Source organism: Sus scrofa, chromosome 8, assembly GCF_054392235.1.
Source record: "Sus scrofa isolate SSC_HxYL_T2T_F1_AM1 chromosome 8, Sscrofa_HxYL_maternal_Yorkshire_Landrace_v2.0, whole genome shotgun sequence".
Taxonomy (NCBI): Eukaryota; Metazoa; Chordata; class Mammalia; order Artiodactyla; family Suidae; genus Sus; species Sus scrofa.
In genome coordinates, this window is record NC_139390.1 from 73977282 (window position 1) to 73992356 (window position 15075).

General features: G+C 41.9%; 1 protein-coding gene across 15 annotated transcripts in view; it reads left to right on the plus strand.

Annotated features, from left to right (window-relative positions):
* The window catches only part of RUFY3 (RUN and FYVE domain containing 3), an 87390-nt gene extending 77104 nt beyond the window's left edge, over positions 1-10286 (plus strand). For 3 of the 15 annotated variants that reach the window (XR_002346693.2, XR_014812649.1, XR_014812651.1), the window contains 6 exons: positions 95-234; positions 1532-1631; positions 3744-3808; positions 5622-5649; positions 6630-6698; positions 8786-10286. Coding sequence is in view for 8 of the 15 variants with exons in the window: in XM_005656513.4 (XP_005656570.2) it covers positions 115-234; positions 1532-1631; positions 3744-3808; positions 5622-5649; positions 6630-6698; positions 8804-8947 (526 nt within the window). In the remaining 7 variants the exon portion in view is untranslated. The remainder of the gene's footprint in view (positions 1-94; positions 235-1531; positions 1632-3743; positions 3809-5621; positions 5650-6629; positions 6699-8785) is intronic. The other 12 variants (XR_001304041.3, XR_014812648.1, XR_014812650.1 and 9 more) reach the window with 5 other exon arrangements.
* The last annotated feature ends 4789 nt before the right edge of the window (positions 10287-15075 follow it).

Below are 15075 nucleotides of genomic sequence, written 5' to 3' on the forward strand. Positions count from 1 at the left end.
CTCTGTCTCTCCATTCCTTCTTCCTTGGGTTGTTTTATTTTGTGTTGTGAACTTGGTCTTCCTCCCCACCATGGCTTTTGTTTTTTATCACAAGTTCATATGGCCCACATCCAGATTGCGCCAGGCTGAGCGAGACCGCCAGTCTGCTGAGTTGGACAACCGACTCTTCAAGCAGGACTTCGGAGACAAGATCAACAGTCTACAGCTGGAAGTGGAGGCGCTCACCAGGCAGCGGTGAAGGAAGGGCGGCTTTAGCGGAGAGGGTGGTTGTGGGATGTGCGGAGGCCAGACATCAGGAGAAGGGGGGGGTCTCCCGATTCAGCCGTGTCTGTTCTGTCTCTCCCATGTCCCTTCTCCAGAACTAGAATTCAAAAAGCTTCCCCTACATCGGCACTCCCCACATCTCGTCAACATCCTGTGCCATCGAAGAATTAGGAAATTACAACCCAAGATTCCAGATAAATAGGGTGGCGAAGAGAATTAATAGCTAGCATAATACTAACAGTTAGAATTTTCTGAATTCACCATGGATTTATGTTGGGGGCTTGCACCGTGCCCAGTACTTTCCTAAGCACTTCACATGCAGTCTCTCCCAAGAGCTTCCCATCAACCCTATTTGTAGGTGATCTCATCCCCCACCCCTTTCAGAGGAAATTGAAGCGAAGAGGGGTTAAGTTGTCCACATTTCACAGTTAAGCTAATAAGTAGCAACACTCTAATTTAAAAGCCTATTTCTCTAACTCCAAGCCCTTAACTATTCTTCCACACTCTCTCTCAAATGAGACTTGACTCTGTGCCTAAAGCACTGACTTCAAACAAACAGAACTTTGCTATTGGATATGAAAGTACAGAGCTACCAGGGATACTCGTGGTCAAGGGTGTAATTGGGGAAGGACTGCATAATTGTCAAGAGACACTAGCTAATTAATATGCAACAGGACTGTAGTGTTGCTGCTTCCATACTGTATCCTGATGAAAATTTATAAATACTGCCTTTCAGTTACAGTAAATCCTACTAGTCATTGAGTTGACCACAACTCCTCATTAAGAGTTAGTATTGGAGTTCCCTGGTAGCTCAGAAGGTTAAGGATCTGGTGTTGTCATTGCTGTGGCTCAGGTCCCTGCTGTGGCAGGGGTTCAGTCTCTGGCCTGAGAACTTCCACTTGCTACAGGTGTGGGGGAAAAACAAGACTTAGCGTTAAATGTTGGTATTTGTTGGTATTTGTGCTGACCCCTCAGGCATTGGGAGATGATGAAGTACCTTAATCATCCGAGGAAGATTAAACATGTTGAATGTATTTTAGTGTTACTGGTTTTATTATATTGCATTTTAGTACTTTAAAACCTGGTTGTCCATATATATATATATATATATATATATATATATATATATACATATATATATATATATATACTTTTTATTAATCAAGTATTAAAATTTAATTCCTGAACTCTTAAGGGTTTGTCATTCTTTAGAAAACATGAGTTCAGAAATCCAAATTTTCATTATTTTCTCTCCTCCCTATCTCAGAAACCGGCTTGAGTTAGAATTAAAGCAGGAAAGAGAAGGAAGATCACAAAACAGCAGGAGCATCCCAGGAAAGGGTTCCCAGAAGCCAGAGACCAAAACGGTAATATTTGTTATTCCTGGTTCATTGACTTGATTTTGAGAGGCTGCCTTGATGGGTCAGAACATGTGCTTCCCTGCTGTGGCCTTGAGTGTGTGGAAGGCAGGCGGGCGCTGGAGGGAGCGCAAGGAGGCTCGACTCTGCGTCTGCCTCCAGGATGTGCCCTCTGACTTGATTTCATTTGGAAAAGGGAGTTCATACCCATGATCTCCAGTGACAGTCTTATTCCTTTCAGTTAGGTAATGTTATTTTGGCATCTAATATTTTTAACAATACGGTAGTAATCCCTCCCCAACCCTGAGCTCCCCTTTAACAGAATTGTCTTCCATCTGGATTTGAGTGTGAACACCCTTTTCAAATCATGAACATTTCAGTTTTAACTCAATGTACTTCTCATCACTCAATGTACTTCTCCTAGGAAAACTAGAAAATGAGGGAACTAGCCTTGGGGAAGGGAACGTAACGCAGCATGTTTGAAAGAGCAGGAGTGGAAGCTTGTACAGGACAGTGTCAGGAAAGAGACCTCCAGCACCCGCAGTGATGGAGCTAAAATTGGATTAAGAGCATCTCTGGGACCCAGGAAATAGCCGCTCTCTTTAAAGGATAAAATTAGGAAGGCGTGACATTTTCTGTCAAAGACAAGCACGGGGGAAAATGACCTTCTTTGTAAATATTACACATAACAAAGCAGGACAAATTTATAAGCTTCTCACTTAAAATTTCTAGAGAGTGAGCTGCTAATTTGCTGGAGAGTACAAAAGTGGTAAATGGAAATTTATTCCATAGTACTTATTACCATTAATTTATCATGTGCAAAGTAGCATTCTCTCTGTAGCAAGCTGTCTTTATTAGTTTAGTTTAGCAAGTGTGAAATCTACCAGTAAGGGCTTAACAGAGGTTCACCTAAAATCTGGTCTATCTTATCCTGTTTTTCCAATGTGGCCTTAGATGTCTTGATCCTGAATCACCCTGCAGGGCAGGGCTTTCCAGGAGTGGTCGGAGAACATACATTCTACTTTTGGAGGCCATTGGGCAAGCATTTCAGGGAGACCGCACTGTGCCACAGAAAGAATGTGTCCCCTGAAACTGCTGAGGCAGGGCTTAAGAGCACTGGTAGAAATGCAGTTTGATTCTTCAGAGTAGAAAACTCCTCTGGTTATATAGGCTGTAGTTGTCATGACATCGAGGCAACTACTTAACTGTCCAGAGGATTACACAGTCTGCTGGCTATGGCCATGCTTGGTTTCACTAGTTTTCCAGAGCTCAGATGATGTGTGTGCATGTGTGTGTGTTTATTTTTTTCTCCTAAGAAGTAACTGATGCCTTGACCCCACTTTGTAAATAAATAGGACACATTCAAAATTTCATTGAATCTCAAGAATTAAAGTAAATAATAATCTACTCTGAAAATCATTTGTTGCAAAGTCTATCAGCATAATTTGTTAAGAAACTACTCGGGGAGGAGTTCCCATTGTGGCTTAGCAGAAAGGAACCCAAATAGTATCCATGAGGTTGTGGGTTTGATTCCTGGCCTCTCTCAGTAGGATAAGGTTCTGGCATTGCCATGAGCTGTGGTGTAGGTCACAGACATGGCTCGGATCCCGTGTTGCTGTGGCTCTGGTATAGGCCGGTAGCTGCAGCTCTGATTTAACCCCTAACCTGGGAACTTCTATATGCCACAGGGTGTGGCTCTAAAAAGACAAAAAAAAAAAAAAAGAAGAAGAAGAAGAAAGAAAGAAACTACTTGGAGAGTTCCTGCTGTGGCACAATAGGATCGGCATCTTGGGAGCAGTGGGATGCAGGTTCAGTCCCAGCTGGGCACAGTAGGTTAAGGATCTGGTGTTGCCACAGCTGGGGCTTAGGTGGGATCTGATCCCTGGTCTGGGAACTCCATATGTCATAGGGCGGCTAAAAAAGAAACAAACAAACAAACAAAAAAACTACTTGGAACAAAGAATGAGGGAAAATATCTTCAAAGTTAAATTCCTTTCCTAATTAAAAAAAAAGCTGCTTAGTTTTATACTGAAGCTAAGACAATACAGAAGAACATGTCTGCAGCAGCAGCAGCAGTTGTTAATCAGTCTGAGTAATAAATGGGCTGTTTTCTTTTGGCAGGATGGGAGGCGCAGAGCTCAAGAGGAAAATGTGCAACCAGCAAAGCCCCTGGAAGAAAGCCACAGGTGATTATTAATAAAATAGTAACTAAGATACAAAGCTGTTTTGGGGTGGTGGGAAGGAGGGCCCTTTTGATATACAAGTCAGACACTGACTAATAATATTACTATCCCAGAAAGATATTTTGAAGAGGGAGTGAATAAAGAATAGATCAGATAACACATTATTAAACCAGACCCATTTAGGCCATTTCAGAAGAAAGAAAGGTGATCAAGCTTTCCTCTGATTCTTCCCTAGTTAATCCCCAAACTCAAATGATCACTTAAAAGATTATTTCTAGGAGTTCCCATCATGGCTCAGTGGTAACGAACACAACCAGCATCCATGAGGACGAAGGTTCGATCCCTGGCCTCGCTCATGGGGTTAAGGATCCGGCGTTGCCGTGAGCTGTGGTGTAGGTCGAAGACATGGGTCAGATCCCGCATTGCTGTGGCTGCGGTGTATGTAGGATGCCAGGAGCCTCCACAAATAGGAAAATCCATGGATGCTCAATTCCTTTATATAAAATGGCCTAGTATAATGAATATGATGGGCTCTCTGTATCTGTGGGTTGTACATCTGAGGATTCAACCTGGATGTGGAACACTAGGACAGAGCATGAGTGTACCACCTTCTATCTGTGTTGTGCTCTGCACCTTAAAAAGTGTGTCACATTCATCATCTCCTTAAAATGTACATCTCCTTACAAAAGTTTAATCATCTAAACTTTTTTCCTACTTTAGAAATGAGAAAAGAGGTACACAGAGAGGCCCAAGTTGCCTCTCCTTATCATGTCCTCTCTTTTTAAGTCCTTTGTCTCTGCATCCATAGCAGCTGCTTCCAGGGCCTGTCCTGGCCAGAACTGCAATCCTAAAACATACACAGGTGTCCTGGGATTGTGGTCCAAGGAGCAGCTGAAAACCTGGTCACGCTGATGGTCACACTGTCACTCAGCAGCAGAGACTTGGAGCCACTGTAGAGCTGTGGTGCATGCTCCCCAGAACTGAGAGTTGGCTTTGCTTCTCCTCTTGTATAAGTTCTATTCCAAGTTGGAAAAATCAAGGTTAGCTCAGCTGGCTATCATGAAGAAACATTTCAACCTGGATGGGTGCTCATGTGACAGTCTCATTCATTTCCTCTTCTCTGATTAATTTGCTACAGTTCACATTTAAGAATACTTGGGAGGAGGAACTAATACATGACAGAGGATAATGGGTGGGTTTCCATAATATTGGATAGGAAAAAAGGCTTTAAAGGTATGGTCTTGGTCACTGGAGTTTTGCAGGTTGGGAAACATACACACTATTTTCTTGATAGTAAAAAGGAAACATAAAATATGAGTCCAGGGAGTCCCTGTTGTAGCTCAGTGGTAATGAACCCGAATAGTATCCATGCAGTTGCAGGTTCAATCCCTGGCCTCATTCAGTGGGTTGGGGATCTGGCCTTGCTGTGAGCGGTGGTGTAGGCCACAGACTTGGCTTGGATCTGGTGTGGCTCTGGCTGTGGTATAGACCAGCAGCCGAAGCTCTAATTCAACCCTTATCCTGGGAACCCCCACATGCTGCAGGTGTGGCCCTAAAAGACAGAAAACATATATATATAATCTCACTCCAGTCTACTCCAGTCTATTTTTAAACAGGAACTAGAATGTAGGTCAAGGATTACATTCCAGTAATAGCTTTAACACAAAATTTCCTCTCCTTGGGAAGGTCAACATTAGTAACTACATTGGTCCCAAGAGCATAAAAGAGCCATGATACTGGTTTTTCTGTGCTTTTGAAGTGATAAAAAAAGGAAAGATGAGTTACTCTTAGTTACTGCTTTTACTTTGCATTGTAGGCTGCAGTCTCACCCTGTGGATGAGCAGGTACGTAGTCTCCTGTGCTGAGACATCCCGTATAAATGACACAGTTGGCTGGACCATGCCTGGCTGTAGACAAGGCGGCTGGGAGGTAGATGAATGCATCCAGGCCTCTGTGTCCATCCTTAATAGTGTCTTAAAGGGACATGCATTTTGCCTGAAAACTGTCACAAGAAGTAGCACAGCCTTAAGCAGTTCACTAAGCAAACAGCAGCTGTCACTTCCCATCTGAGAGTCTCTCTGACAAGCCATGAGACCTAAGGGAGCTCCCCGCACCTCCCTTTCTCCTGGCTTTCCCTTATAGAAAATGGACAGAAGACATATTTTTTAATCACTTAGAAAAGCAAAGGAAGGAAGCACAAATTCAGCGATATATGACGACCCCGTGAGAAAGATGATAAGCGCTGCTGTGTCTGTGGTAAATGCTAGTCACCCCTGTCATTTTCTATTAACATGTAAAATGAAGCCTTCCGCTTTCCACTCGTGTTGATAGTTTGGTTTTTTTTTATCTTTTTACACCTAATATACTTGCATATTCTTTTTATAAATAAAATCACATGGGAGTTCCAACTGTGGCTCAGCAGGTATGAACCCGACTAGTAACCATGAGGATACAGGTCCGATCCCTGGCCTCACTCTGTGGGTTAAGGATCTGGTGTTGCTGTGGCTGTTGCTTAGGCTGGCGGCTGCAGCTCTGATTCAACTTCTAGCCTGGAAACTCCCATTTGCTGCAGGTGCAGCCCTAAAAAGACAAAAAGTAAAATAAAATGAAATCACATTTATTATAAAAATTAAAAGAGCTCCAAGGGTAATGATAGGATCATCAGAGTTGTATTAAGGTGGTGAGACTGTATGTAATTTGTTTCTCTAGTTTCCAGATAGTCTGTAGTGTGATTATATTAGCTTTATAACTAAAAAATGCATATTCTAAAAATACTGATATTTCTGGGGCTAAGGGAAACTGACTGGCTCACTATGTGCTTTAGGATCAGCCGCTGCTCTCTGAAAAGTCCCAGATGTGTCAGCTGTGCCGAGAAGATTGCAGCCTAACAAAGGTAACGGTGGTGAGGAGCGAGCAGGTTCCCCACAGGAACGCCCATGACACCACTGCCCTTCCAGTAAGAGGGACTCTGTACAGAGTGCAGAGAAACGCAAAAGGAGCAAGCTTTTTTTCCAGGCCTCTTAAGCCATGTCAGTAAATTCCCATTAAAATAAATATAAGCTGTGGTGTAGGTTGCAGATGAGGCTCGGATCCTGCGTTGCTGTGGCTCTGGTGTAGGCCGTGGGCTATAGCTCCGATTCGACCCCTAGCCTGGGAACCTCCATATTCCACAGGAGCGGCCCAAAGAAATAGCAAAAAGACAAAAAAAATAAAATAAATATAAGATATATAGTTTAAAACAAACAAGAATCTGTAAATAACTGTTAAGTGCCCACTCTGTGGAATGTACTGGAGAAAGATAATGCACAAAGTGCAGACCAGTCCTGCTCTTGTCAAGCTTGCATCCTTTGCGTCATTTTATAAAGAACCCAGGTGTTAAGACATCTCCTGGTTACCCAAAGCCCAGGTGCAACTTGACTGTGGCTCCATGGTCTGCACTCCTTCTAGGCACTCCATCCTGCTTAGAACAGAGAAGATGGGTTGGGGGCGGGGTTCTTTGAATTATCTGGGGACACAGCCTGAGAGCTCTCTACTAGACCACTTGTTTTCCCCTTGGATCCTCAAGCGTCTCTGCTTTGCGCTCCCTCCCAGCGTGTTACCCAAGTCAGCAGAGCGGAGGGAAACCCTGAGGAAGAGTACTTCTCTTTGACGGCCGCATTGCTCACAGTGGGATCCCCCAGCATTGAATGTGGCTGTCCACTTCTTAGCAGGTGCTCAAATGAGTGTTAGGAACAAGTGCTTAGAAGACAAGGAAATATGCCCAAATTCTGGGTTACAACCCGCGGGCCGTCATTTGCAATCATGCTAAATTTTAACAAGCAAAATTGTCAAATGATCCAGTCTTGAATTAGCAGAATCAGATAGAGGTGACCTTGCCATTATAGCCTTGGAAGTTGTAATTAGAGAAATACGTTCCAAAACAAAAGGTGCTAATCCAAGTCTGGCTTTTCTGAGCCCTGCAGAGTAACTGCAGTATGTCAGAGGAAAATTCCTCCCAGGCTTTCAAATAAAAGTGACCATTTACCTCCACTGCACCCTCAGGAGGATGAGTTGTTTGGGGAGAAGTAGCATTATTTATGGGGAAGTTATTCTTCACAGCCTTTCTCTAGGGAGCTTTGGAGCTGTGTGTGCACCACCCTGTCACAGCTTTACTAGTGACACTGCCAGAGTGACCCACATGCTCTCCTAGTTTGGCCACTACATTCAAAATGCTTAATAAGAGACTAATTTCCCAATAAAAAGGATGCAGGAAGCTGTGCACCTGCTGCACTGAAATCCCAAAGGATGTGCTTGTAGAGCATCACAAGAAAGCAGTGAGCACATCAGTGTATTAGAAATTATGCATTCAGCTCACTGCTCAGCAAATTTTTTTTCTTTTTTTTTTTTTTTTGGTCTTTTTGCCTTTTCTAGGGCTGCTCCCGTGGCACATGGAGGTTTCTGGGCTAGGGGTCAGATGGGAGCTGTAGCCACCAGCCTACGCCAGAGCCACAGCAACGCGGGATCTGAGCCGTGTCTGCGACCTACACCACAGCGCATGGCAACACCAGAGCCTTAACCCACTGAGCAAGGCCAGGGATCGAACCCACACCTAGTCGGATTTGTTAACCACTGAGTCATGACGGGAACTCCTTTTTTTTTTTTTGCAAATTTTTTAATCTTGGGCTAACTACCCAATCCATGGCTAGGTCACTGCCCATCTTATTTGGACTGTGCTTAGATAATTGCAAATTAATATTAGAAATAGCCCCTGTAAAAGTGAATATAGTAAATGAAAGTATCTAAAGATAAATAATTTCTGTGGAAATGCTTCTCATTTAAGATCTAAGAACTAGGCTGTACCCTTCTTTACAGACAGATCGGTCAGATACTGTGTAGCACACAGCAGTCAGTCATTACTTGATTAGACACTGAGCATCTGTCATACTCAGCCTCTTGTATCCCATACATCCTTAAGCCCTGCTCTTCTGTTCCCCACCTGAGCTCCCCTTCTCCTTGTAGCATGTGTGTAAGAACTGCAGAGGTACCTTCTGTGATGCCTGCTCAACAAACCAGCTGCCTCTTCCCTCAAGTATCAAGCCTGAGCGAGTCTGCAATCCCTGTCATGAGCATCTGATGAAACAGTATTCCACCAGCCCATCGTAAGACTGGAGGCCAAGATTTGGACCAAAATGTCTCTACCCGTGTTAGCTGTCTCAGATCCCCTAGAGCCAAGACTTTAGAGTCAACTCAAGAGTTGATAGGAATGATTTAAATAAACCAGGTCCAGGGAGAAAAGGCAGTGGCTGGTGATGCTGCAAATTTTGCTCGCTTTCTCTAACGACTGTATGAATAAAAGTTACTCAGTTGAGCCTCTCTCTGCTAAATCTAAACGACCCCACTTTGAAGCTTTTATTTCGTAGTATGTCTTTGGAAGGGCTATTCATTTTTATGAATAGTCCTAAGACTGGGGTGGATGTTATAGGAGAGAGGGTCCTTAGTAGATAAGAATAAAAAGGAAAGTGACCATCCTTCTATTACATTTGCAGATTAAGGGGGGACGATAATTGGTAACTGAGATTGAAATGACAGATGTTACATATTTTCCCAGGTGCTGCTTGACATAAACATTGTTTCCTCTTTACCCCCACTAACTACCTCTTCTTTAAATATCTACCAAACTGTGAACCCAAACTCAGGGAAAAGAAATTACAGAGTTAATATAAATTCTGAATGTACTTAATATTATAATATATTATAATTTCAGAACCAGAACTTTCTAGTTCTGGCCTACAAGTGTTTTCATTATCAGAATAAGGAGGAGGAACATTTTGCCGTTTCTCCACTTGATGACTTCAAAAGTCACCTGCCCTTTTCAGAACCTTCTACAGAACAAGCCACCTCTCTTCGCCTGTCCTCCCCTCCTCTGAATCATCATGGAAATTATAAGGGGTTTTAACAAAAGGTTTGGCTTCTGCACACAGGGAGTATTGAAGCAAAACTATGTCAGCTGTAAAGGAAAAAGAAATGTAATTTGTCCACAGCTGAGAATAATTCACTCGGAATATTTATCAAATTCTTTTGTGACTAAGAGCTCCCTTAATCCAAGCTAAGAATCAGAACTGATAGGCAGGTTTCTTGGAAAGTAAGATACTCAAGCATCTCTTAGTAACAAACCCTGGGCAGGGGTGGGAGGTAGGAGAGTTCATTCAGCTGGGGAAAGAAGGAAATGGTACCTGCTCTTCTGATTATGTTACATGTGTCTAGATTGTTCAATTCCAGTTAAGACCTAAGAAGATAGAATTCTGTAACTGGTTTAGAATTATGAGTGGAGACATCCTGGAACTATATGGTTTTTGATAAATTCTCTAAAAGGGTTACAGTCCAGGAAAGACCTGTTATTTCTGAAGTCTGACATTACTTGGTGAGCTGAGTTTAAAGAGTTGTTACTTGGTGAAGCTGAGTTTTAAGAGTCTACAGAAAAATAAAATCCTAATAATTCTCACCTCTTTTGTTGATTGTCTTTTTTCCCCTTTAGTATTTATTTTGTGATTTTTCATTCTCATCACTGACCAAATATAATATGCCAGCACTATTCTAGGTACTAGAGATAATGTGGGGAATTACCCTAAATTAGCAAGTTATTTTATAATTCATTTTGAATTAAATTGAAGAGAGGCTGCTCTGCACATGGAATGTAAGGAGGAGTAACTACTTAGCCACTTGAGATTTGATTTTTGAGGTGCACACAAGCTATTTGCCATTTTTTTCTTTTAAAACCAGAGTTCCAAAGATCTGTTATTAGTGCAGCTGTCCACAAAAGCAAGGAGACCAAGTCGTGAATACCTTGACTTAATGTTAAGCCTTTCATCCTTAAAAATCGTGCTTTCCACCATTTAAAATTGCATCACCAAGAATAACATACTTAGGAATAAACGTAACCACAGAAGCAAAAGATTTGTACACTGAAAATGATGAAACACTGCCAAAAGAAACTAAAGATACCAATACATGGAAAGACACTTCATGAATTGTTGGACTTATTATTACCTTTAAAAGGTCACTACAGAGTTCCCATTGTGTCTCAACGGAAACGAATCAGACTAGGAACCATGAGGTTGCGGGTTCAATCCCTGGCCTTGTTCAGTGGGTTAAGATCCGGCATTGCCGTGAGCTATGGTGTAGGTCTCAGACGCAGCTCGGATCCCATGCTGCTGTGGCCCTGGCGTAGGCCGATGGCTACAGCTCCAATTAGACCCCTAGCCTGAGAACCTCCATATGCCAAGGGTGCAGCCCTATAAAGACAAAAGACAAAAAAAAAAAAAAAAAAAAAAGTCACTACTACCAAAAAACATCTACGGAATCAATGTAATCTCTATCAGAAATCCCAATATATTGTGCCTAAGTAGAAGCATTCATGTGGAACTTAAAAGGGATGCCTAAATAGCTGAAACTTGAAAAAGAACAAAGTTGAATGTCTATTCTGATTTCAAAACCTATTACAAAGCTACAGTGATCAGAGTTACCGCTGTGGCACAACGTAATCTGCAGTGTCTCTGAAGCACCAGGATACAGGTTCGATCCCAGGCCCAGCACAGTGGGTTAAAGGATCTGGCATTGCCATAGCTATGGCACAGGTTGAAACTGTAGCTCAGATCTGATCCCTGGCCAGGGAACTCCATAAGCCTCAGGGTGGCCAAAAAAGAAAAAAGGTAAAGAAAAAGAAACAGGTGAAGGTAATGAAAAAACAAGCCAAAAAAAAAAAGGCAACAGTGACCTAAATAGTATGGTACTAGCATAAATACACATTGACCAATTGACTAGAATTAGGAACATAAAAATAAACTCACATATATGGCCAAAGGATTTTTTCTTTCTTTTCTTTCTTTCTTTTCTTTCTTTCTTTTCCTTTCCTTTCCTTTTTCCTTACCTTTTTCCTTTCCTTTCCTTTTTCCTTTCCTTTCCTTTCCTTTTTCCTTTCCTTTCCCTTTTCCTTTCCTTTCCCTTTTCCTTTCCTTTCCCTTTTCCTTTCCTTTCCTTTCCCCTTTCCTTTCCTTTCCTTTTTCCTTTCCTTTCCTTTCCTTTTTCCTTTCCTTTCCTTTTTCCTTTCCTTTCCCCTTTCCTTTCCCCTTTCCTTTCCTTTCCCCTTTCCTTTCCTTTCCTTTCTTTCATCTTTTGTCCTTTTAGGCCCGCACCCTCATGGTTTCTAGTTGGATTCGTTAACCACTGAGCCACGACAGGAACTCCGAAAAAAGGAACTTTAGAGTACCCTAGGAAACACTATTTTGGCCAGGTGATCAAAACCCACATGGTCAGTGGTGAGGCATGTTAACATAAATCCTTGATAAGATGAACAGAGTGAGAATGACACCTAGTGTTCTTCCTCCCCCCCAAAACAGTAAGCCCAGTCTAACCATGACAGAAACCTTGGAAAACTCCGAGGGACACCAATAAAATACCTGACCAGTGCTCCTTAAAACTGTCAGGGTCATCAAAAATCAAAAAAAACTGAGGTTAAGCAGACACAATGACCAAACGTAACTTGGCATACTGGAATGAAAGAAAAAGAGAAAAGGCTAAAAATCTGAAAGAAGTATGGAATTTAGTTAATGGTTACTTACATTAGTTGTGACAAATATAGCAATGTAAGATGTAAACAACAGGGAAATCGGGCAGGAATTCTACTATTTCTACAACATTTCTTTGTATTTCACACTCTTCCAAAATAGTTTATTTCAATCCTTTTTTCCCTTTGGCCGTGCCTGTGGCATATGGAAGTTCCCAGGCTAGGGACTGTACCCGCCCTAGCAGTGACCCAAGCCACAGCAATGAAAATGCTGGGTTCTTAACCTGCTGAGCCACAGAGGAACTCCCAAATTTATTTAAATTTGAAAAATTGTGTTTTCACACTCAAAGCAACTATAGATCTAACCTAACAGAATTTGACTCAACTCCCTAAGGGTTGTTGATTTCCAAATAGAATCTGAGGATTTTTTCTCAACTTAGGGATTTTAAATCAGATTTATAGCTCATCACAAGGTCCTTGGTACATTCATTATTTAGTCAATTCATTTATACCAAATGTATGATGTACATAAAATTCCCCCAAAGGGAATTCTACCATTCTATGAAAGGACTCCAGGCATATAGCCTTGCGATTTTGAAATAACTTCAGGGCCACTGTTTATATTACAGCCTCATTTCAGCTTTGTCCAACAGATCACTAGGCCTTTTTTAAAAAAAATGTATTTCAGAAGTAAGTGGTATGTTTTGATTTATAGTAAAGCATCTTTCTAATAATTTAACCTAATCATCCCCAAAATGTCCTCCCAGGTGAAATCTTAAGGATTCTTAGATGTTTGTTGGCTCGGAGATGGTTAATTATTAAGGTCCTCTATTTTACTCTCAACATTCCTGAGGACAGCTGATTTTGTGGTAGACACCTTAATTACTTTGGTATAAAAAGGTTTTGTAAGCGTGTTACTCTACCAAATCAAATATCTGACAAGCACAATCTCTACACCTAGAATAAAAGACAAGCTTTATTCAGGGAGTTCCCTTTGTGGCACAGTGGAAAAGAATCCAACTAGTATCCATGAGGATACAGGTTCAAGCCCTGCCTTCACTCAGTGGGTCAGGGATCTGGCATTGTCATGAGCTGTGGTGTAGGTCTCAGAGGTGGCTCAGATCCTGCGTTGCTATGGCTGTGGCATTGCCGGGCAGCTGTAGCTCAGATTCGATCGCTAGCCCAGGAACTTCCATATATATACCTCAGGTGCGGCCATAAAAAAAAAAAAAAAAAAAAGACAAGCTTTATTCACAGACAGCATATCATTTTGCAATGTAAACCTAGTTAAAAATCAAAGCAGGGACCAGCTGTAAGCATTGCTGAGGATGTCAAATTCCTAAGAGTTTGTAACTAAGAGAAAGGCCTCCGGCCCCCACTGGGCAGGTAGGGTAGAAAAACACAGCACACATCTCCAGGTGGCAATGCTGCCATGCCACCTGGGGGGCTGCTTTCCAGCACAACAGTACCATAGTCAATTACAAGATCTATCACAAATAGTTTATTCTTGTTAGAACAAGTTAAAAAATAGCCCAGTATTATCCCTCGAACTCCCTGCCCTGATCCCTGGAGGGGGCAGAAATGGATGGAATTACAGCCAATCAGAAACCCTGAGTAACTTACTTTCTCAGTAGCTCTTGGGCTCAAAGCCTATCAAGTGGCAGAGAGAGAGAGAGACTGAGAGTCTCTTTACTTCATTAGAACCAGCTATGTTTTGGGAGTCACAAGTCTTGAATATACTTGTGAAATTTCGCAGTTTTCATCTGGATCATTTGAAAAGCTCATTCTTAAATATACCTTGGTAATCCTTATGAGTTTCACTGTCCATATGGCTACATACCTTCACGTTTTATCACCAGGGGTTTTCAAAATCATTTCACTGGCATGTCCTAATCCTGACACAGAACCTAGAAGCCATAAAAGGGGAGATCTAGGAAATCCATCACATGAAATAGTTTCTGCCATGATATGCAAACAAGGTGACAAAGCAGGTGAGCTATTTAAAGCTAGCTTATCACAGGAGTTCCTGTTGTGGTGCAGCAGAAACAAATCATATTAGTATCCATGAGGATGCAGGTTCAATCCCTGGCCTTGCTCGGTGGGTTTAGGATCCTATGTTGCCATGAGCTGTGGTGGTTTGCAGACACCACTTGGATCTGGTGGTGTTCTGAGTGTGGTGCAGGCTGGCAGCTCTAGCTCCAATTTAACCCATAGCTTGGAACCCTCCATATGCTGCGGGTGCAGCCCTAAAAAGCAAAAAATAAAAAATAAAAAAATAAAGCTAGCTTATTGCAAGAAGGGCCCCTGCCAGTTAACTAAGAACTAGACCAAACACAATAGAAAATTGTGGTCAATTAACAACATTGGAAGGCCATCAGTGAAGTTAAGACTGAAACCCTCTCAAGGGTTTGATTTAAAAAAAAAAAAAAGACTGAAACCCTCTAAAGATTAAGCACATTTCTTCAACAAATAAGAAGGAAAAAGAAATGGAAGGGGAAACATAGATTAAAAGAAGAAACAACCACTTTAGTTTCACTGAATGTATTTGTACAGATAAATTACAGGCTGAAAATATCAAATGGTGAGGATGTGGACCAACTGGAACGCTAACCACCTTGGAAAAGGGTATGTCAGTTTCTGTAAAATTTAAAATATACTAACTCTGCCACTCAGGATTTTCTACCAAGTACTTGCCCAAAAGAAATTAAAAGTAGGTCCACAACAAGCC